The sequence below is a fragment of the Pneumocystis carinii genome, assembly GCF_001477545.1.
Source record: "Pneumocystis carinii B80 chromosome Unknown supercont1.12, whole genome shotgun sequence".
In the NCBI taxonomy this organism is placed as follows: Eukaryota; Fungi; Ascomycota; class Pneumocystomycetes; order Pneumocystales; family Pneumocystaceae; genus Pneumocystis; species Pneumocystis carinii.
Window position 1 is genome coordinate 226,211 of NW_017264724.1, and position 20,355 is coordinate 246,565.

Sequence of the window (20,355 nt, forward strand, 5' to 3'; positions counted from 1 at the left end):
AGCGTATTTATATATACCAAAAATACGAACACATATGTGTCCAAAATAGTACGAAAATGGAAACCCTTATTACTATATTCGTCCATCTCTATATAAAGAAGGTATAGGGTAGAGATAAATAAGTTGAAAAAAATACATGATTCCCAGTGAATTATAGCGTTTTATTACGTATATGAATCATATATTTAATACTAATGAGGTTTTATTATCAAAAAACGAAAAAATTTTATACCACTATAATCCATAAAATTCAAGATTAAGACCCAATTATGTCAAAACTCAGGTATTTTCACTAAATAACCCACTAACTCGATGATTTTGTTATGAAATAATGATACAAAAAAGCCTTTTATCAAGAAATATGAAGAATGAATTGTTATGATATAGATTGATTTTAAGCAAGAAAAAAATATAGTGTAAAGCACTCTTTCATGAGGATTCAGTAGCCAAACATCCATAACGACGATTAAGATTATAGTAACGATCACGATCTTTGTCAGAAACACTAGGTCGTATTGTTAAAAAAGCCTTATCAAAATGATATTGTTCAATATATAAAGGAATATGATGAAAATCATTTTGAAGTATTTTTTCAGTAAAAAGATCCATGAAGAAGGTATTTCGAAGAGCAAGAACGGCAGCTTCTCGAACAAGTGCAGCTAAATCAGCACCACTAAATGAAATCAATATAATATAATTCAATTGATAAGAATAACCTAAAATTTTGACATCTTTGATCTTTTGCAATCTGTAGAAGATCTACAGATGAAGAAATAGGAGTTTTTTTAGTCAATGTTTTTAAAATTTCATAACGTTCATCCTCAGATGGTAATTCTACAAATAATGGTTTATCAAGACGTCCAGGTCTCATCATAGCAGGATCAATAATATCAGGACGATTTGTAGCGGCTATTACATATATACCTCTTCTATCGTTTAATCCATCTAACTCTGTTAATAATGTATTAACTACTCTTGCAGAAGATTCAGGCTAAAAAATATAAATAAGTTGAAATAGAATGAAAATAATAAATTTTTTACCAAAGAATCATCTCTTCGTGGAACAATTGCATCCAATTCATCAAAAAATATAATACATGGAACAGAAGCTCTTGCTCTTGAAAATACTTGACGAACAGCACGTTCTGATTCACCAACATACTAATTAAATTACAAAAACACATATATAATGTTAAATCTTAACCTTATTCAATAATTCTGGACCTCTAACTGAAATAAAATTTGCACGACTTTCATTAGCTACTGCTTTGGCTAATAAAGTTTTCCCACAACCAGGAGGCCCCCAAAGCAACACTCCAGAAGGCGCAGTAATACCCACTCTTTCATATAATTCTGGATGTTTGATAGGTTGGACAATAGCCATCTGCATTTCCATACGAATAGATTTTAATGCACCAACATCTGCCCAAGTTACATCTGGAACAGTTGCAAATCCTTCACGCTTAGATGATGGTTGAATCTTAGGAATTGCCTCTAAAAAATCATCAATAGTAATACACATTAATGATAAAACATCATCAGGTAATGTATCAGGATATGTTTTTAAAAAACGTTGAATAATAGCAGTATTTTGAAAATTATCAGATACAAAAGAGTTCAAATCCATATTAAAAGCATGATTGTTATTTTTATCTGAAGAATTAGAAGAATTCATATTTGATTGAGTTAATGTTTTTTCATTTGATGATGTATTGTTTTGTAATAATCTAAAAATCCTTTTAATAGCAACAATGCCAGATGTAGTAACAAGAGAACTTAAATCAGCTCCTACATATCCTGGTGTCATCTTTGCTAACTTTTTATAGTCAAAATCACCAGAAAGACGTACTTTTTTAAGAAGTGTTCGAAGAATTCTAATTATTATCAACATATGTATACAATAAAAAGAACTCATATCACTTTTCTCTCCCAATTTCACTCGGAACATTCAGACATATCTCATGATCAAATCTACCAGCTCTACGTAAAGCTGGATCTAATGAATCAGGCCTATTTGTTGCTCCAATTATTAAAACAGGTTTTCCACCTGTTTTATCCAAAGAAAGATCTATCTATAATCAAAAAAGACTAAGGATTCTGCAAAAATTACCATCCATACATGTAAGAAGTTGAGCAACAATTCGCCTTTCCATTTCACGCTGTGCATTCTCTCTCTTAGGTGTTACCACATCAATTTCATCAATAAATATAAGACATGGAGCAATCGATTTCGCCTCATTAAACATATCTCGGATCTTCTTTTCTGATTCACCAGACATACCAGAAACAATAGATGGTGCAGAAATAGATATAAATGGTAAACCTATCTCCTGAAAAAAAATATAAATAAATCATTTTTTTAAAACATAAATCTCTTACAGATGCTATAGCATTTGCAAGTAATGTCTTCCCACATCCTGAAGGGCCATGAAGTAAAACCCCTCTTCAAAAAATTAATTCTTTCTAAAAAAATATCTAATAAACCTTGGAATTTGAATACCAATATAAGAATATACTTCAGGATGCATTAAAGGCATCACTATATATTCAAGAATCTCATTAATACATTCATCTATTCCCCCAAGATCATCAAACATAATCCCTTTAGGTGGATTATAATTCCCATTAACTTTGACCGTTTTAAAAAAAAAAAAAAAAGAAATATAATAACCTTTTGATCTTTTATTGGGAATATCACTTTTTTCTGTCTTATTCCTGCGTTTAGACTCAGAAATACCATAAAATTGATCTTTCATTATTTCTTCATTATTTAACGAAGAATTGCCCGATTTTAACAATTCTTTCTGGTAAACAACATCTCCTTCACTGTTTAAAACGGATTCTGACTCTTTTTTTGCCTTAATCCCGCTCTAAAAGACCTTTTAATCAAAAAATCCTCGTTTTTCCAAAAAACCACAAAAACACACCAAATTTTCACGAAAAAAAGCCTCTTTTTCAATAGAATGGTCCTTCTCAACGTCCCCATGCGATTTCCGATGATTTTTGCCGGTTATTTCCCCTCCTTTTTCCTCCAAAACTCGTTTAATAGACATCTCTAATACTTGTTTTTTGGTACGGTTTAAAAGCGAATCTCTGCCCTGAACATATTCATACGCCTCTAAAACTCCTGCTGGAGCCTCTAAATATCGGTCAAAATATTCATCCAAATAGCCTCGGATTTTGTCGTCCAAACAGCGACTTAGTCGAGATTTGGCTTTCATCGCAGCTCCGTTGCCAGGGCAAAAGTCAACGTCCAATATTTGAAAAAAAAAGAGAGGCCTAAATCTAATGATTTTCTTAGGAAAAAAGGCCTTTATATATAATTTTTGAATTCTAGGGCATTGGTTTCCTATATAAAGTTTTTTTTCCCGTGAAAAAACTCAATATATAAGGATATATTTAATGTTTTTAAAAATACAAAAAAGATGGGGGTTTTATCCAGCAAAAAGGTCACAAAAAGGGACTATATACTGTTTAAATTAAAGACACAACGGGATAGATTACATATGTACCAAAAAAAATCGGAAAATTATGTCAAAAATATGAAAGAAGCGGCAAAAAGAAGTCTTATACAAGGCGATAAGCAGAGAGCGTTGAGCTTTTTAAGAGAAAAGAAGAATTATGAAACGCTTTTTAATAGGGCACTTGCTCATGTAGAGACATTGGAAAATTTGGTACTATTTTATGTATATTTTATATATTTTATTTATGTCAGATATCAACCATTGAATTTGCATTAATTGAAGAGGATATTATATATATACTTGAGCAGAATTCATATTTATTAAAGGAGATTAATAAGAAGATGTCATATGAATCAAGTTTGAAACTTATGGATGAAACGAAAGAAGCGATTAATTATCAAAATGTATGATTTATTTAGTTATTATTTAATGGTATTTAAGGGAAATTAGGATATCAGTAATATTTTGTCAGAATCGTTGGAAGATAAGGATGATGAATGTTTAAAAGAGTTAAAAGAATTGCAGGTAATATATATATTTTTGAAACAAAACATTTTCTCATAGAATATTATTAGCTTTATATACTTCCTAGTATTCCTGATAAGAAGTTATGCCATGATGAAGAAGTAATGGAAGGTTTGAAATATTATAAATGAGTTCTTGTTTACTAATTTACATTAAAAAAGTACACAGAGAAAATAACAAGCAAAAAGAGTCATCTCATATGTTATTAGCATAAACTTTAATATTTATATTATACAGGAAGGTTTATATTAACTTGAAATATTAAAAAAAAAACATTTTTATAATATTGACAGAAATATAAAAACAAAAAGATATCAATTGAAAAAATACATTCTTAAATATCTTTAAATCATAAAGTATGATAGATCTCTAAATAGATACAAGTATATTGAATTACAGGAGAAAAATCAATTTTATGTTTTAGTAAGTAAAAACTAACATATATTGATATTAAAAAAATAAATATTAAAGAAACTATTAATTAAAAAAAGTAATACATAATCAAAAATTCTAAATATCTTTCTAAAGGTAATATTTAGTAATTTTTATAATTAAGATAAAAAACGTTTAATCAGAAAAACAATACATATACATTAAAATTTACATAAAAACTTAACAAAAACAAATTTATAAATAATCAGCATCACTAAATGAAGTATTAAAGGCATGACAAGTAACAGTTATACATCTAAGATAACATATATTTATAATTCTGAAATTCTCCGGAAATCAAAAGATTTATTTTATTCTTGTCCAAAACCAACTGTCTCTTCAACAGCAAGTGTAAGCTTCTGAACAAGCATTTCATATGTAGGATATTGAGGGAGATCAACACGATTAAAACTAATAAACGTAAATAATAAATGATAAATATAACAGTTTTGCATACCAAGTATGACTCTTAGGAAGCTGTGTAATCTCTCCTGCTCTTTCAATTGTAAATCGCCGAGGACCATCACTACCCTGAAGATCCTTAAAACCATTAACAGGAACACGAGACGTTCCTGTTATAAACTGTAATAGACGTGACTTTCTCTCTGAATCCCAGCTTCGTACACATTTCCAAAACCATTGTATAATCTAGAATAAAAGAAATCAATAAAAAAAAAAACTAAACCATTTTAATTATTACTTCATCAGATTCGGTATAACCCCGATAATCTGTATGTTTTTTCCAATCATCCATATCCATTTCAGTAATACCTCCAATAAGTAATTCAAGCTCTCGCTCATCAAAAACACTAATAAGTTCATGTGGAATAAGCTCATTAAATCCACTTTGAAAAGCATTAAATTGTTCTTCTACACGCTTAAAGACACGCCAATATGCAACAAGCCTAGATCTTAAGCATATGTTTAAATTACAAAAGAAACATACTCAACATATTCTTTTTTATTATCATTAGTTACTTCGATATTTCTTCCATTTGGTTTCAAATCAATCGTCATCACCTCTCCAAAACGATCGTCTTCAGTAGAAAATGTTAACTCAAGAACATTAGTAATATCATTCTCCCTATTGAAATTAGCATCAAAAAATACTTTGTTAAAATAATATACAAAATCCATGTTAAACTTCGAAAAAATTCAGCATCTACGCTTTCCATATCAGCGAGAGTAACTTTCTTCTTAAGAATCATTTTATAAAATGAAACAATAAAAAAGGCATCAAGAAATCTTCTATGAAAAATAGCAAGTCCAAGAACTCTTCCAATAAATTTAAAATAATTCAAATGCTCTGGATTTATGCCAGAATGTGGATTAATTTGAAGAGTATAGTTATCCACAGATGAATATTCAAACAAGCAATAAAAAGGATTAAACATTTCATGTGATAAAAGGAAAAAAAACTCTCTGTAAAAAAATGAATATGATTCTGATAAAATAGTGTATACAAACCTTGACAACCCACCATAATCCAAACCGTCTTCGCCATCAAATTTTACCATAAACCTTTTCTTAAGATCATTAGGGGATTGTCTCATAATTTCAGCATATGAATCTTCAAAAATATGATTTCTTCGAATCTTTATCTGACATTGCCCAGATAAAGGACGTAAAGCAGGTTGAGATCGAAAATAAATTAACTTTCGTCTAAAATCCCTCTTGTATTGAGGAACATTTTGATCTAAGGAAGAAGGAAGCCGGGGATCATCCCATGTCGTTATTTTCGTATTATGATCAACAAAGTAAACTCTTGCAGAATTCGTAAGACGCATTTCCCATCCGCTAGGAAGAGGCCCCAATTGTGAAATAGGTTGTTGTTGAATCGTAGTATTTCCCATGTTTGCACTACTATACATTCGAATATATTGTTGACGTCTAGGATCAACCCATGTTGTTGTACGTGTATTATGATCAACGAAATAACATCTTCCTTCTGGTGTATAACGTTGTTCCCAACCGCTAGGTAAATCACCTGTACCGGGATTTGTTGTAATACCAGAAACATGCGGTATACGATTTCGCTCATTTGTAGAAGATAATCCATGATGAGCCGATGATGATGTAGATATATGAGATGAAACGCTTTCCCTAGCACCAGGGTGAGTTCTATTAAAATAAGAATGTTTTCAAATTCTAAATTTGGGCTAATTACTGAGATAATCTGTCAGAATCAATTTGACCAGTACTAAAAACATTAGAAAAATATGATATATAAGTGATATAAATAATCATACGAAGGCCGTGTCCATGTTGTTGTTCGTGTATTATGATCAACATAATAAGTTCGACCAAGATTATCGGTTCTTCGTTCCCATCCAGACGGTAGTTGCCCGTATTGATCCTCGAAAGAACTATAATTACTACTTCCTTGATGAGATGTTGTATGCCGAGAACTCTGACTCGCAGAATGACCCGTTTCTGTATTTTCTGCTAAAGAATTAGGTGCAATACCGATTCTTGACGGAGATGGATTCATAGATGTAGAAACTACCGATGAACCCGGTGCCGATCCATTAATTTGCGCTGTACCATTATGAGATGACTGAGTACAACCTGGAACTGAAACAAAAGTAGAAAGACTTATAATAAGTTTCCCGTGAACCATCATATTGTCATTCGACTTTTTAAGATCCCTTATAAGCATCTCTAAAATACATAAACATACCATATAATGATAGATATATATATAATGCCGACCATCTCCACCCAATGAAAGATCAATCACATCACTAATACGCAAATTAACTACTCCAAGAAAACCTTGGTCCTTCTTTTTAAATTTCTTCTGATCAAAAATTTGAACCGCAAGAATACTCGATTCCTTAACTGATCTAATATAAAACCCCCATAAATAAAAAAAAAACATAAATATAAACTTTATTTCTTACATCTCAAAACTTTCATTCCAATACGGATTAAGCGTTTTCTTTATAACCGATGTCGTCTGCGTTTGTTCTCCATCTACCGTAATAACTGCAAATGGATCCGGCGTACCTTAACACATTTATTAACCCTAAACCCATTCATAACATAACATTAATTTACGTATTAAATCCCGCTTATAAAGCCCATCCACTGCAATTACTATAAACCCCATTAAAAACCTTCGTATCCCTTATTATTTCTTCAACCTGTAAGCTTAATCTTCTGAACCCTATCACACATAAGTCCTCTATCTTAGATGTCTATTTTGACGAGTATAAACCGAAAAAATCCGCAAAAAAAGCATCTTCCTGGGTTATACTCATCCAGGAAAATACTTACAATGAATTAGAAGCCATATCTCATCTTTTTTCTCGACTTATAGCCCTTAAATCTTTTATTCCAAAAACTTCTCTAAAACGCCCGTTTTTTATGATAAAAACTCCTGGAAAAAAACAATACCTCATTATTATTATAACCCTATTCAAATCTAAGACTTACCTTATCGTTTTCCCCTCAGAACCTCTTCAAATCTCCCAATTTCTAAATTTTTAATTTTTGCTATGCTCGTCTGTCGTTGGCCTTTGTCGTATCAAGCTGTGCGCCAGTTATATATATTGGTAGGGAGGGAGAAGTAAGGAGAATATAAATGTATAAACAATAATAAAAAGAAGTAGAAATAAGAGATTAGATAATATAGATATGTATTTAAATATGAAGAGAAGTATTAGCGTATTTCTAGAAAGAATAGAAGGGGTTAATATTTTTTTTGTATAATAATTAATATGGAGCAGCTCTATAAGAGCCACGGTAGCCGCCACGGTAGCCATAACGTCCACGGTAAGCATGGCTACGTCCTCGTCCTCTTCCACGGGACATTCCAGGGAGATTTGTACGTTTTGGAACGACTTTAAGTAAACGACCTCTGAACAAACTTTCATTAAGAACTAAAGCATGAGCAACAAGTCTTGGCTCTGAAAATTCAATGTATGCAAATCCTTTAGGATGACCAGAGTAACGATCACATAAAATAGTGACACGATTGATAGTTCCACAGGTTTGAAAGTGAGCTTGTATTTCTTCGGGAGTAGCTCCATAATCAACATTTCCGACATAAACACTCCGGGAATCAACGTCTTCCTTATTCTCCACTAATTGGGAGCTTTCTTTATCTAATTTAGCCTGCATTTTTCTTAATTTTTCTGCCTCTGCTTCCATCTCAGCAACACGTTGTTTCATTGCTTGAAGTTCCTATAAAAAAAAAGATTTTAACACCGGAAAAAAACACTACGCAAATCTACTGATAAAAACAAGGCGTCTAACCTGTTCTTCCGTCTCAGGATCCCCTTCTTCCCTCTGTTTTTCATCCCATTCATCTGTCATTTTCTAGATCCTGCAAAAATACACCTTTTTTCCCGGGAAAAAAAGCAACCGTGGAAAACAAAACAAGATCAATCAAAATATCTCCTGAAAATGCCAAATTTCTGCTGAAAACCTACTGATTTTTAGCTTTTTTTCTCCTGCCAAGTCGTCTGAATTATTTGAAAACGGAGGTTTCCATAGTAACCACCTCAATTTCTAACCCTCATATATACCTGTATATCCAGCCTGAGATATAAAAATAGGTCATAAACGCCTTATTTATAGCTATTTATTCTTTTTACGCCTTGTTTTTTTATAAATATTTAATAATATAATATAAAAAAGAGTTTTATAATAGGTTATCCCAGAAAACCTGCTTTTAAAGCTGAAAAAACGATCATCTCATCCAATTCCAAATCCTAATACATAAATATATCTTTAATGATATATATTTCAATGTATTTCCTGTTTTCAATCGAAATAAACCCTTTTTTCCCCAGAAAAAAAAGATATCCTGCTTTTCACCCATCTCTATTCATAACCCTCCAATTATCTTATCATAAATATACAATCTTTCATAGTAGATTTTACACTAAATCTATACTAAATTTATACTAAATCTATACTAAATCTCTTATAAAAATGCCTTCTTTATTCCAATATACTTCATCAAAACTATTAGCTATCTTAATCTAAATACATATAAAATACTGCTATTCTATGAAAACTAGTCAAAAAAAGCCGCTTTTTTCAAAAAAAACACATAAAAATAGATATTTATAAGAAAAATATAAAAGAAATCCTCTGATCTCCTGTATATATTCATATATATTTATATACAAATATAGATTACTAATCAATAGGTCTTAAGGCTTATATTTCCTACAGTGAGGACGAGCAGATCGGACGACGACCAACATATTGAAGAAAAAAAAAGAGGGGAATATCGGGCTATTAATGGGATCTGAAAGGGATAAACAAGAGGAACAAATATCTAATAAGTATTTAGCGGGAGAATATCTTTTGAATGGTTTTTTTCCGGTGAAAAAAGAAGGATTTTTGAGGGAACAAGAAGGATTAATAGAGAGGAGTATTTTGATGCTTTTACCGGGGAATTCTAATGGAAATATGGGTATTACTATGAATACAGAAGGATATTGCGTGGATATGTACAGTATGAGGGAGATTTATACGGGATTAAAAGCGCTTGAAAGGGAATTATATGAAAGGTTTATTCTTGTATCAACGGAGGAAAAGAGCCTTAATGAGTTCATTCTTATATTGAATCATGTTCTAATGTCAGTAAAATGTGGGAAGGGAGGGCGTATTTGTATAGAAAATGCGAAAAAAAGGGAAGAAATTCGTCAAGAAGGTATTTTACAAGGATGGAATGTTGATCTTGAAAATGGAGAGGTATTATGGGGAATTTTTGTATTGAAAGAGGTTAATAAATGAAGCTTGTATTTTTGAGACCGATTATTTCAGAGAATTCGGTACCTTTACCGAAAAAAAAAGGAATTTTTAGAAAAAACTATAATATAAAAGTCGATAATATTGAATTAATTAATGAGGATGATCTTTTGGAATCATCAGATTTGATTATCCCTACATATCAAAATAATTTTTGTAATGATGAATCAAAAAGGAAAAAAAAAAGATGTAAAAACTGTACATGTGGTTTGAGACAAGAAGAAACGGAAATAACGGAAAAAATAGACAAAATGACAATACATTTATTAGGAGAAGATGAACTTGGAAATATTGATTTTATAAATGGAAATAATATTATTAGTAATTGTGGAAATTGTTATCTTGGAGATGCTTTTCGATGTAGCAAATGTCCTTATTTTGGAATGCCAGCTTTTAAACCAGGGGAAAAAATCCAGTTAAAACAAAGTGATCTTGAATAATTTATTGACGTAAAAGAGGTAGAATTTAAACTAGAAAATATCATTCAATATGCAACTTTTTATACTAGTGAATTATATCAGCTTACTCAAAATTGACTCTATATAAAGAAATTCAGCAATACGTTTTAATCAATCAAGCAAATATATCCTGCATATTTTCCTAATCTAGATTTCATCCTATATACAAGTACTAAATAAGAATATATTACAAAAATATAATCATCAACATTTTTTCTTTTATAATATATATAATATAGCAGATCTTTCGTTTAAAAATACAATAAACCCTATTATAACAAATACTATTCGATTTCATGCACCAGATGTCCATGATTCTACAATTTGTTGAATCATTTTATCAAACCGTCGACTTTGTATAGGCGTCTTATCATCTAAAGAATAAAACGGATTACAAACTTGAACAATATATGCAGAATGGATTTCTTTGAAAAGCTTATACACATATTAGCACTAAAATAAAAGATTTAATAAAAATATACCGATTTCATATCCGCATCTGTAATAATCATTTCTGACATATCTAACACCACTATAAATTTGATCTTTGTATTAGTAACAGATCCATAAACAGCCGATGTCTCATGCATATGTAAAAGCCCAAGATATGTATCTGAACATTCTGTTTTAACATTAACTGATGTTTGAGAACGTTCATTTAATTTTGCATTTGAGCTACTTTCTGACGAAATTTGCTGCAATTTTTTACCATCTTCTTCAACTGAAAGTCTATTTAACGCAGCTATAAAAATAAGAAACATTCTGATAATAATAAATTATGCAATTTCCCTTCCAATTCATCACATGTACTGTGAATCATAAAATGATATATTAATTCCGTTTTTTTTTCAGAAAAAACCTTCAAATAAAGAGGATTATTCTTAAATTCATAAGATTCATTAAATATTATAAAAACAAACCTGTTTTCCAATTACTGCAATACTAACAATTTGTGGTTTCATTAAAACTGCAATTTTCAACCAATTTTTTCAGAAAAAAAAGGAAACCTAATAAAAAAAACTAAAATTTTTCAATAGAATAAAAAATACTATCAATAATCCATTAAATATCCCACTTTTTACACTTCTCTCTTGCTATTTTTATCTCTTATAATCCTCGTTGTTATCAAATTACCTTCGTTACTAATAACATCATTTATTACTAAGCAGTCCTCTTTGTTGCTACGACAACCGAATTAGTTACCATAACAACATCTTGATTACTAAGCAAATTCTTGTTTCTATAGCAACTAATTAAATTTGCTTACTAAGCAAATCTGGTTGCTATGCGGTACCCCTTGTTTCCATGACGACGACTTTATTGTTGCCATGGAAACAAGGGGTACCGCATGGCAACCAGACCGGTTGCCATAACAACATACACAGTTGCTATAGAAACGACCATAATTGTCATGACAACCACCTCTCCACTTTTTTATACCACTTAATATATGGATGACTCTACGTTATCTCCACTTATTTGCCACAGCAGGCAAGCTTTTTAGAGGTATTTCAGCACATATTTTACTAATATAAAATAGTTATTTTCATAAAATATCAAGAAAATGGCAATCCTCAAAAATCCTGACAAAAAACTGCTTAATTTACCCACTTTTTGTTACAGACAATCCGGAAGATGAAATAGAAATTGCATCATTACCGGGGCAAAAAAGGCATAAATAAGGAGTTTATATGAATATTTTATGATAATTATTGATATTAGATGGGGTATTAATAAACTTGAAAAATTTATAGCACCACTTGTAGCGAAAGGATTAGCAGCAGTGATTCTTTTTGGGGTCTTAAATGGATCAAAAGATGTATATGGAACAAAGGCAGATGATCCGGAAGGACCGGTGATTCAAAGTATACGTCTTTTGAAAAATCGATTTCCGGGACTTTTTGTTATATGTGATGTATGTTTATGTGAATATACATCACATGGCCATTGTGGATGGCTTTATGAGGACGGAACAATTAATAATAAAGCAAGCGTTCGACGTTTATCAGAAATAGCGGTTGAATATGGAAAAGCAGGTGCAGATGCAGTAGCACCTAGCGATATGTATATATATATGTAGTATAATATGTATAATTGATATATATAAGGATGGATGGAAGAGTTCTTGCAATAAAAAAAGGATTAGTAGAAGCGGGTATATCACATAAAATCATGGTTATGAGCTATTCAGCTAAATTTGCATCATGTTTATATGGACCATTTCGGTAGGATTTTTATGAATTAAGAATATTTTCTAATACAATTTAAGATCTATAGCGAATTCAGCACCTTTATTTGGAGACAGAAAATCTTATCAACTTCCACCTCCATCAAAAAAACTTGCACATCGTGCTATTGTTGAATTTTTCATTTAAATGGTCTCTTCTAATTTATAAATAGAAACGAGATATTTCTGAAGGGGCTGACTGTATTATTATTAAACCAGCTACATTATATCTTGATATTATTGCAAGTGCATCTGAAATAGCATCTGATTTATTAATTGCTACATATCATGTTTCTGGGGAATACGCAGCCATTCATGCTGCTTCTAAAGCAGGTGTCTATGATTTAGAGACAATTGTTAAAGAAACTTTAATATCTTGTCTACGAGCAGGAGCAGGTTTATTTATTTGTTCAAAAACAAAGTCATTAACGTTAAATGATAGAAATTATTATTACTTATTTTACACCAGATTGTTTAGATTGGTTGGAAGCATAAGTAGAAACATTTCTTTAATTTTATATATATCATCATATAAAAAAGTCTATTTAAACATTAAACATTAAACTACTACTTTCATGATTAATATAAACGTTCCCATCTATGGTCATTTAAAAACAAGACAATAAAAACGATGTTTAATATATTAAAGTTAAATTCTTTTTAAAATTATACATGTTTACTTCATGTTGTTTCAACTTGCCTAAAAATAAAGTTTTAACCGCACTACCCGCAACAATTGGTAAATCTCCAACTTCTCTTTGATTTTTTAGGAGGGGTTGTGGCATAGATTTGAGATAATCGTGATTGTTGTTGAGATTCTTGATGAACCCGAGGACTGGTATTAGATGTTTCTTTCATATGTTCTGAACTATTTTTAATATTGTTTAACCTTTCTTTACATGGCTTTAATCCGTTATGAACCGGTATAGGCGATGGAGGAATACACTGGGATGGGTTTAACCGATTAGATGAGACATGTTGTCCCGTTCTAGATGATGATAAATGTCTTAAATCGGTAACCGAAGTCGATTTATGCGCAATATTGGAAACAACCAAATGCTGATTATTCGATGATACATGTTTCTTATGAATAATTAGAAAAATATCAAAAAATATTAATTTAAAAATAATACAAAACTGGCTTCCCATCCTTTTCCATCATTAAGAAGCATCCAGTCGTATTCTCCATCCTCTGTTTCACCAATCTTCCTAATTACATTGGTAAAAAGGCCACGAAGATAATCATAATCAGGTGTATCTTCAAATCCGAGATTACGGACATATAAAATGTATTGAGAAAATTCATCTATAAACGAAATAAATCATTTAAAAAGAAATTTTAAAAGTATACCAGGAAATCCTTCGCATAACTCTTCAACCAAAGTAGTTTGTTTTTTCTCTCCAATTTTCTCATATTTTTGTTTATTCGTCATTGCTTTTAGTCCTTGCCAAGGAAGTCCTCCTCGAAGAAAATACATAAATACATGACCCAATGCCTCTAAATCATCTCTTCGAGATTGCTCTCTACCAAGATGAGTATTTATGCTCATATACCTTGCAGTGCCAGAAAGGCTCTTGCGTTCTCTATATGGAATATGTTGTTTCGTTCTGGGATCCCGATATTGTTTCGCCATACCAAAGTCAACAATATGGATTAAATTAGAATTGCAGGTACCCGGCCTTCCAATAAGAAAATTGTCTGGTTTAATATCACGATAAATAAAATTTTTTTCATGAATGGTTTGAACACGCGTCAACTAAAACACCTTAGAATAATCAAATATACATGCGAAAATCATACCATTTGTTTAGCAAGCATAACAACCGTTTTGGTAGTAAAACGTCTTCCGCACCAGTCGAAAAGATCTTCTAAACTTGGTCCTAACAAATCAATAACTAAAATATTATGCAATCCTTCTTGGCCAAAATAATATACATGAGGTATACCAACTAATATAAAGTTATAAGCACTTTTATGTCTATTTAAAACAAGAAAATCATACGGCTTCCGACTAATAATTTATATGTTCTATATTCATCACGTAATTGAGGCGCATCACTCTTTCTAGGCTCCTAAAAATATAAGAATAATACTTCGCAATACGGTTTATCTTCTCATTACAAATTTAATCGCTACTTGCTGGTTATTAAACATATCTAACCCCTCAAAAATAACACCAAACGATCCTTCACCAATCTTCTTTTTAACCCGATAACGGGATCCAACAACGTTAGATAGTTGCGTACTATGCCCCGATGTCGTCATAAAGTCTTATAAACACCGTTTTATAACGTTATATACTTTCAAAATAAACTCGACTCAATAAATTAAAAAATAACCCTGATAACCTCCAATACACTCTATTAAAACTACCAACACCTTATAGAGCACAAAATACGGCCTAAAACGCCCGATAAAAATAATGATCTATATCTCCACGTATATAAACACAATAATTCAAAAAAACTCTATAAATATAGAGTTTCTATAGAACCAAACGCAATCAAAGATAATATATATGTGTAGAATATCTGTTTAGAACCCTGTAATCCCTTATTATACGCCTTTATCTACGCTTATTTCCGTCCCTCCTGAAACGCATAAACTCCTCAAAAATCACCCAAATTTCAACCGTTTTTTCCCGTTCAAAAGATATATTCCTTATTCCCTTATATATTCCTTTAAAAATATCTATTATTTCCTTGTTATCTCCTGCTAAAACCTCTATTTAATGGTTAAGCATTTTGTTTCTGGTAAATTTGACGTTGGATAATCGCTGATCCTTAAAATCGAGAAAGACCTCCAGTAATATAGAGGGTTGAAAAAAATACAGTGACCGAGGGAAAAAAGTAGATGACAAGCCTTGCAATATAGATCTGAGTATAAGAAAGAAGTTTTTGTGCAAAATAGATGTATAAAAGTTGAAGCGAAATAGTAGTGATTTAGTAAAGAGAAAAGTTAGTGTATTGAGTCATTATTGTGTGAGACAGAGGAGATATTGATATTTTCGGGAGGGATTTGGAGATTTAGAGCTTCCATGATAGCAATAAACCAGGAATCGAGAGAGGCAGTAGCATCGTATTTATCCAAGAGTGAATTTTCCTTGAGCAATTCGTTTGAGAAGAGACTAATTTCAGAGTCATGAGCGTTTTTTGAGAACCTAGAATGAGGATCATCGAATTTTGGATCGAAATAAGCATTTTTTGGAGAAATTGGATAGATAGTAGAGTTTTCGAAGAATTCTATGATATTATTAGAAAAAGAAAGTAAAAGAAAGGAGAAATACGAGAAATAACACATAGATTTATTGTTTCGTAAAGAGCGGTGTATTTTGTATCGGCATCTAGAAAAGAATTGGGATTATTTTTTGTATCCAAAATTTTAGTCCAACTGTATAAAGTGAATTTAGAAAGACAAAAGAATGAAAAATACTCATTTGCAATAAATATACGTCTCCAAATTGTTTTCTCAACAGAATGATGTCGAATTAAAGGTAACTAAAGAGATTTTAATATTTAATAATAAAAAAAGAAAAAGATTACTTGAGAACTATTAAGAACTTTTAATGCCAAATAATAATCGTTAGCAGATACATCAGAAGAAGTCTTTTTTTTATCTCTTAATGTTAATAAATCTATGAGATCTTCTGGATCCAATATTTTTTCAAGAATTAAATTTTTTAAAGCACGTTTAAAGATTGTTTTTGTAGCAGGACGCTTTTTCAAAGAATTCCCTATTTTCTCAACAACAAGATCAACAGCAGCATCAATATCAATAGCATTCTCTATGAATGATCTGATTTCATCTAAAAGAGATGTTTGTATCTGTAGAGTTTCTAATTGATGTTCAATATCAATCAATGGTAAATTGTTTATTTCCTCCATATTATGTGATTGAAGATGTTCCAAAAAACATAATTTAGAAATACTTAATTCAACCTTTTTATTGAAGACAAAATTTTCATCATTTTCTGCGATATTATACAAAGTGTTTCCAGCATCTTTAAATCTATCTGTGCTGATTTCATGCATCCATGATATTTTTCCATAATTTCCAGAATCAAAAAATCGAGACAAATAGTGATGATAATCCGAAAAATCTTCAAGCAAATCAAAAAAACGACCTATATAATTAGAAAGTATAAAACTACAAGACAATTCTAACCTTTTTCCATAAAATAACGATATAAAACATCTGCAAACTCCTCTTTAAAAGTATATAAATACCAATTTATTCTTCTTGTAACTTGATCGTTCCAATTATAATCCATATTTTTATCCCCAGTCTCATAGCACAATTCTACTAGCGTTCGAAAATCCCTATATTTTTCTGCTATTTCAAAAGACTTATCTAACTTATCAATTTCGGCTAAATCGTTTAATATATTCCCTAAAAAGTCATAAAAATACCTAAGAATTTAATCCAAGTCCCCCTTGAAGAAAGATATTTTTCTTCTACATGCTTCTTTTCATCATCTAGAGAATTCGTTTGAATAGACTTTGTCCAAAGTATCCTTTCCTCAAATGAACAACATATAAGCTCAGCCAAATCAATCAATTGAGTAACAAGAGTTTCCTTTAAATTAATCTTCATAGATTCAACAGAATCTAGGGTATTCTGAACTTTATCTTCTAGAAACAAGTTATCTCTTTTGAATTCTAGCATAATTGCATTTGTAAGATTATACTGATTCGAAAGCACTAATAAAATATCAGAACTCGAAGTCCATGGTAATAATGAGTTATCATTAGAATGTAAAGGCTCGTTCAATTTCAAAAATTCAGCTCTTTTTTTACGAAATTTCTGAGCAGAAACAAATATTGCCTTAGGTATTAATCAGTATGAACATCAATACAAATAATTACCATATTATACTTACAAGTATAATTTCATTTGCTTCTACTATAGTTTCTAGAACTCTTAATCCATCTTTTTCTACTAATGATATAACATCTACACAACGCTTATAAGCTTTAGGAACAATACATGCAATATTTTTCAACTAATATTATATCAATTCTAAATCTTTATAAAAGAGATACATACTCCTTTCTGAAACCACCAGCGAATTACATTTTTTCCTGTATCTTTAGTCGCTAAATTCTTTATTATATCATTTATAATGTTATCTTCAACTTTTGTTAAACGAGAATTAATTTTAGACCAAAGATTTTGTGCACTTTCACACTTTTCTGCATCCCAACATAATTTCCAACGTGTTTCAGAATTGATTGAATTGAAATTAAACAAAAGGTATTCACTAAGTCTTGAAAGATTTAATGATTTCAAAAATAAATCATTTTCAAGAGGAATAAAAGAAGATGAATAGTATTTAGACGCTATAAAATATTAAATAATATTATAATAAATGAACAAGACTTAACCTGATGTTAATATATCATGACTCAGATTTATAGCAACAGTCTGTATATTTTCAATGTCATATTCACCTGTCCAACGAAAATTAATAGGATTCTATGAATATTAATATATATCAATTCCATCCAATGTAAACTTACTCCCTCAAGAAACCCGTAAAAAACAGCTTGATCTAGCTTTCTTCTATTTCTACGAGATATCAAATCTTTGCGAAGTCGAGTTATCTTAAATGTTTCACATCTAAGGATACCAGCATTCTTCGTTGCAACTAAAACACTTGGATTACGAATTATCTTCTTCGAAGAAGGATCAATTAATGAATCTTCATAGCCTGCAGCCAAAATCTGAACACGATTTTCTCTATTAAAAGTAACAATGTCTTCAAATAAAATTTCAGAATCAAAAGTGGCCTCTGTAGGAGTTAAAATAAGATATAACGCATCTGAAAAAACTATAATAGTCATATCACCCGGTTTTGGTATCAATATTCTAGGATGAAACAATAAATCTGAATACAATCCATGATATTGTAATAAATGAACCGAAGTAACCTTCATTGTTGTAGATTCAAGATCAGAAATAAATAAAACATAATTCGGTGTATCAAATGAGGCAAAAAAAGATGCCAAAATAAGGACCAATGAGGTAGATTCAGGTATTGGCATGATATCATATATCTGAAGCGATTTCTCAACCATTGAAAATGAAATATTTAAATTTGACACCAAGATTTCTACCATTGAATTCCATAAATTCTTTTCTAAAATCAACTTTTTAAAGATAAATATAGATCTATATATATCAAATATAAAAAACCTTGGCATATCCATTTCTAGTTACTTCCCATTTACTAACCGTGCCTCGCTTGGTACACACAATTACATCCCTAGTACCACGTCCTTTAAGTTCTCCTGCATTTATAGAACAAATATCTCGTCTAGTTGTTGCAGACCATAATGCACCAGTAAAACTACTAAATAATCCACCTATTCCAGATGAACTAGTCATATTCAATAATCCAATATGAAGACGTGCAGATGAATCCACAAGAGATAAATGCAAAAGCTTCCCTGATGACGTTGCTAATACAAAATTCGCCGGCTTTATTATATTTAATAAAAAAACCCCATATAAAAGACAAATATACCTCTGCATTACAAAGACAAACACACATTTCTCCCGAAACAAGAGGAATACACCCCTCAATACTTTTTCTATGTATTAAACCCTCTGCAATCGCTCCTCCAATAGACTCCCAATATGCTATTCGCCCAGAAATAGGCATAACAATAACAAGACCCGGTTCATCACTTCCTGCACATGGCGCTACCAAAGCTCCCAATGGCAGAACATCCTTATTCAAAAATCTGTCCTTCGCCATATCCTGAGGCAATGGAAATGTCAATGTAACTGGATGATGATCTGGTCCTGAATGAAGATATGAAAATACATATGCCGCCATATTCGTAAGAATTAATCCATATCCCGTCTTTGAATCAAACGATCCCGATGCATAAACATCTAGACACCAACATCAATAACCAATTTTACTCACATTCAATCTATCTATATATATATGTATATATATATATACATATCTATATATATATTTATACATATTTATACATATGTAACCCCTCATTCATACATATTCATACCAAAAATACCACAAAACATACCCTCTTTCACAAAATTATCAATACTTCCAATTAATCGTGAAACACAATAAAATTCATTTTTAACCCATTCAACTACTCCATAATCCACTGCCGGAACGGACGATAATAAAACCCTCGTTCTATCTACCTTTTCCTCTCCTATTAAGTCCGATCTAACCCAATATAAAGGCGCTTCTGATAATCTCACTGTTGCATCATACATAAAAGGACATCGTCCATGTGATAAAATCCTATGATGACGCTTCTTTTCCTCCGAAAACATATCAAGAACTCTCTTATACCTCTTATAGCCCTATATTAATCCCGTTAATCCCCGTTATTCCCTATTAAACCCCTTCAAAACTCCTCAATTGGCTGATCTCTATGTATCTGAAAAATTGAGGTCGTCAACGGTTGCCCTAACAACGGGCTCCATCCAGCT

The 20,355-nt window shown here is 31.0% G+C and overlaps 10 protein-coding genes across 10 annotated transcripts; 3 read left to right on the plus strand and 7 right to left on the minus strand.

Annotated features, from left to right (window-relative positions):
- Positions 1-384: 384 nt before the first annotated feature.
- T552_02726 (hypothetical protein) lies at positions 385-3,263 on the minus strand. The gene is made up of 10 exons (XM_018371256.1): positions 2,928-3,263; positions 2,672-2,870; positions 2,485-2,629; positions 2,380-2,443; positions 2,111-2,330; positions 1,921-2,068; positions 1,205-1,874; positions 1,042-1,161; positions 717-991; positions 385-673 (listed from the first exon to the last, which is right to left on the minus strand). Exons 1-10 carry the CDS (start codon positions 3,219-3,221, stop codon positions 430-432), a joined length of 2,379 nt encoding a protein of 792 aa, XP_018225055.1. The 5' UTR covers positions 3,222-3,263; the 3' UTR covers positions 385-429.
- Positions 3,264-3,379: 116 nt separating this feature from the next.
- T552_02727 (hypothetical protein) lies at positions 3,380-4,248 on the plus strand. The gene is made up of 5 exons (XM_018371257.1): positions 3,380-3,674; positions 3,716-3,868; positions 3,915-3,989; positions 4,040-4,100; positions 4,151-4,248. Exons 1-5 carry the CDS (start codon positions 3,426-3,428, stop codon positions 4,201-4,203), a joined length of 591 nt encoding a protein of 196 aa, XP_018225056.1. The 5' UTR covers positions 3,380-3,425; the 3' UTR covers positions 4,204-4,248.
- Positions 4,249-4,687: 439 nt separating this feature from the next.
- T552_02728 (hypothetical protein) lies at positions 4,688-7,765 on the minus strand. The gene is made up of 13 exons (XM_018371258.1): positions 7,701-7,765; positions 7,568-7,590; positions 7,482-7,520; positions 7,325-7,430; positions 7,134-7,267; positions 6,671-7,082; positions 6,589-6,621; positions 5,889-6,542; positions 5,550-5,843; positions 5,368-5,505; positions 5,122-5,326; positions 4,879-5,069; positions 4,688-4,832 (listed from the first exon to the last, which is right to left on the minus strand). Exons 1-13 carry the CDS (start codon positions 7,715-7,717, stop codon positions 4,733-4,735), a joined length of 2,346 nt encoding a protein of 781 aa, XP_018225057.1. The 5' UTR covers positions 7,718-7,765; the 3' UTR covers positions 4,688-4,732.
- A 328-nt stretch (positions 7,766-8,093) lies between these two features.
- T552_02729 (hypothetical protein) lies at positions 8,094-8,787 on the minus strand. The gene is made up of 2 exons (XM_018371259.1): positions 8,682-8,787; positions 8,094-8,609 (listed from the first exon to the last, which is right to left on the minus strand). Exons 1-2 carry the CDS (start codon positions 8,739-8,741, stop codon positions 8,139-8,141), a joined length of 531 nt encoding a protein of 176 aa, XP_018225058.1. The 5' UTR covers positions 8,742-8,787; the 3' UTR covers positions 8,094-8,138.
- A 208-nt stretch (positions 8,788-8,995) lies between these two features.
- Positions 8,996-9,546, minus strand: T552_04175 (hypothetical protein; the record flags this gene model as incomplete). The annotated part of the gene is given in 8 exon segments (XM_018372226.1): positions 8,996-9,024; positions 9,094-9,139; positions 9,207-9,251; positions 9,263-9,273; positions 9,290-9,323; positions 9,386-9,406; positions 9,432-9,464; positions 9,484-9,546. The coding sequence occupies 8 exon segments, from the start codon at positions 9,544-9,546 to the stop codon at positions 8,996-8,998; spliced, it is 282 nt and encodes a 93-aa protein (XP_018225059.1).
- An 85-nt stretch (positions 9,547-9,631) lies between these two features.
- T552_02730 (hypothetical protein) lies at positions 9,632-10,683 on the plus strand. Its single transcript, XM_018371260.1, has 2 exons — positions 9,632-10,133; positions 10,178-10,683. Exons 1-2 carry the CDS (start codon positions 9,678-9,680, stop codon positions 10,628-10,630), a joined length of 909 nt encoding a protein of 302 aa, XP_018225060.1. The 5' UTR covers positions 9,632-9,677; the 3' UTR covers positions 10,631-10,683.
- A 259-nt stretch (positions 10,684-10,942) lies between these two features.
- On the minus strand, positions 10,943-11,610 carry T552_02731 (hypothetical protein; the record flags this gene model as incomplete). Its single annotated transcript, XM_018371261.1, has 4 exons — positions 10,943-11,083; positions 11,131-11,369; positions 11,408-11,528; positions 11,569-11,610. The coding sequence occupies 4 exons, from the start codon at positions 11,608-11,610 to the stop codon at positions 10,943-10,945; spliced, it is 543 nt and encodes a 180-aa protein (XP_018225061.1).
- Positions 11,611-12,350: 740 nt separating this feature from the next.
- T552_02732 (hypothetical protein) lies at positions 12,351-13,370 on the plus strand (the record flags this gene model as incomplete). Its single annotated transcript, XM_018371262.1, has 5 exons — positions 12,351-12,712; positions 12,757-12,873; positions 12,918-13,005; positions 13,049-13,271; positions 13,318-13,370. The coding sequence occupies 5 exons, from the start codon at positions 12,351-12,353 to the stop codon at positions 13,368-13,370; spliced, it is 843 nt and encodes a 280-aa protein (XP_018225062.1).
- A 183-nt stretch (positions 13,371-13,553) lies between these two features.
- T552_02733 (hypothetical protein) lies at positions 13,554-15,187 on the minus strand. Its single transcript, XM_018371263.1, has 6 exons — positions 14,998-15,187; positions 14,879-14,948; positions 14,677-14,825; positions 14,227-14,632; positions 14,009-14,181; positions 13,554-13,958 (listed from the first exon to the last, which is right to left on the minus strand). Exons 1-6 carry the CDS (start codon positions 15,139-15,141, stop codon positions 13,599-13,601), a joined length of 1,302 nt encoding a protein of 433 aa, XP_018225063.1. The 5' UTR covers positions 15,142-15,187; the 3' UTR covers positions 13,554-13,598.
- A 601-nt stretch (positions 15,188-15,788) lies between these two features.
- Positions 15,789-20,242, minus strand: T552_02734 (hypothetical protein). Its single transcript, XM_018371264.1, has 13 exons — positions 19,935-20,242; positions 19,403-19,776; positions 19,072-19,356; positions 18,396-19,025; positions 18,261-18,351; positions 17,923-18,215; positions 17,756-17,878; positions 17,286-17,700; positions 17,041-17,244; positions 16,419-16,999; positions 16,309-16,373; positions 16,163-16,266; positions 15,789-16,118 (listed from the first exon to the last, which is right to left on the minus strand). The coding sequence occupies exons 1-13, from the start codon at positions 20,194-20,196 to the stop codon at positions 15,835-15,837; spliced, it is 3,711 nt and encodes a 1,236-aa protein (XP_018225064.1). The 5' UTR covers positions 20,197-20,242; the 3' UTR covers positions 15,789-15,834.
- Positions 20,243-20,355: the final 113 nt, after the last annotated feature.

Excerpts from the sequence above, each read along its gene's own strand:
- T552_02726 (XM_018371256.1), bottom strand. The coding sequence starts at position 3,221 with ATGAAAGCCAAATCTCGACTAAGTCGCTGTTTGGACGACAAAATCCGA. Across the intron at positions 2,630-2,671 it reads TCCCAATAAAAGATCAAAAG|TTAATGGGAATTATAATCCA; the intron begins GTTATTATATTT and ends AAACGGTCAAAG. Across the intron at positions 2,444-2,484 it reads ATTGGTATTCAAATTCCAAG|AGGGGTTTTACTTCATGGCC; the intron begins GTTTATTAGATA and ends AATTTTTTGAAG.
- T552_02727 (XM_018371257.1), top strand. The coding sequence starts at position 3,426 with ATGGGGGTTTTATCCAGCAAAAAGGTCACAAAAAGGGACTATATACTG. Across the intron at positions 3,675-3,715 it reads TAGAGACATTGGAAAATTTG|ATATCAACCATTGAATTTGC; the intron begins GTACTATTTTAT and ends TATTTATGTCAG. Across the intron at positions 4,101-4,150 it reads TGATGAAGAAGTAATGGAAG|TACACAGAGAAAATAACAAG; the intron begins GTTTGAAATATT and ends ACATTAAAAAAG.
- T552_02728 (XM_018371258.1), bottom strand. Across the intron at positions 5,844-5,888 it reads GATTATGGTGGGTTGTCAAG|AGAGTTTTTTTTCCTTTTAT; the intron begins GTTTGTATACAC and ends ATTTTTTTACAG. Across the intron at positions 5,070-5,121 it reads GTTATACCGAATCTGATGAA|ATTATACAATGGTTTTGGAA; the intron begins GTAATAATTAAA and ends CTTTTATTCTAG.
- T552_02729 (XM_018371259.1), bottom strand. The coding sequence starts at position 8,741 with ATGACAGATGAATGGGATGAAAAACAGAGGGAAGAAGGGGATCCTGAG. Across the intron at positions 8,610-8,681 it reads ATCCTGAGACGGAAGAACAG|GAACTTCAAGCAATGAAACA; the intron begins GTTAGACGCCTT and ends TTTTTTTTATAG.
- T552_02730 (XM_018371260.1), top strand. The coding sequence starts at position 9,678 with ATGGGATCTGAAAGGGATAAACAAGAGGAACAAATATCTAATAAGTAT. Across the intron at positions 10,134-10,177 it reads TTGATCTTGAAAATGGAGAG|CTTGTATTTTTGAGACCGAT; the intron begins GTATTATGGGGA and ends TAATAAATGAAG.
- T552_02733 (XM_018371263.1), bottom strand. The coding sequence starts at position 15,141 with ATGACGACATCGGGGCATAGTACGCAACTATCTAACGTTGTTGGATCC. Across the intron at positions 14,826-14,878 it reads TAAATTATTAGTCGGAAGCC|TTGGTATACCTCATGTATAT; the intron begins GTATGATTTTCT and ends ACTTTATATTAG. Across the intron at positions 14,633-14,676 it reads TTATGCTTGCTAAACAAATG|TTGACGCGTGTTCAAACCAT; the intron begins GTATGATTTTCG and ends AAGGTGTTTTAG.
- T552_02734 (XM_018371264.1), bottom strand. The coding sequence starts at position 20,196 with ATGTTTTCGGAGGAAAAGAAGCGTCATCATAGGATTTTATCACATGGA. Across the intron at positions 19,026-19,071 it reads CTAGAAATGGATATGCCAAG|TTGATTTTAGAAAAGAATTT; the intron begins GTTTTTTATATT and ends ATCTTTAAAAAG. Across the intron at positions 18,352-18,395 it reads TTTACGGGTTTCTTGAGGGA|AATCCTATTAATTTTCGTTG; the intron begins GTAAGTTTACAT and ends TAATATTCATAG.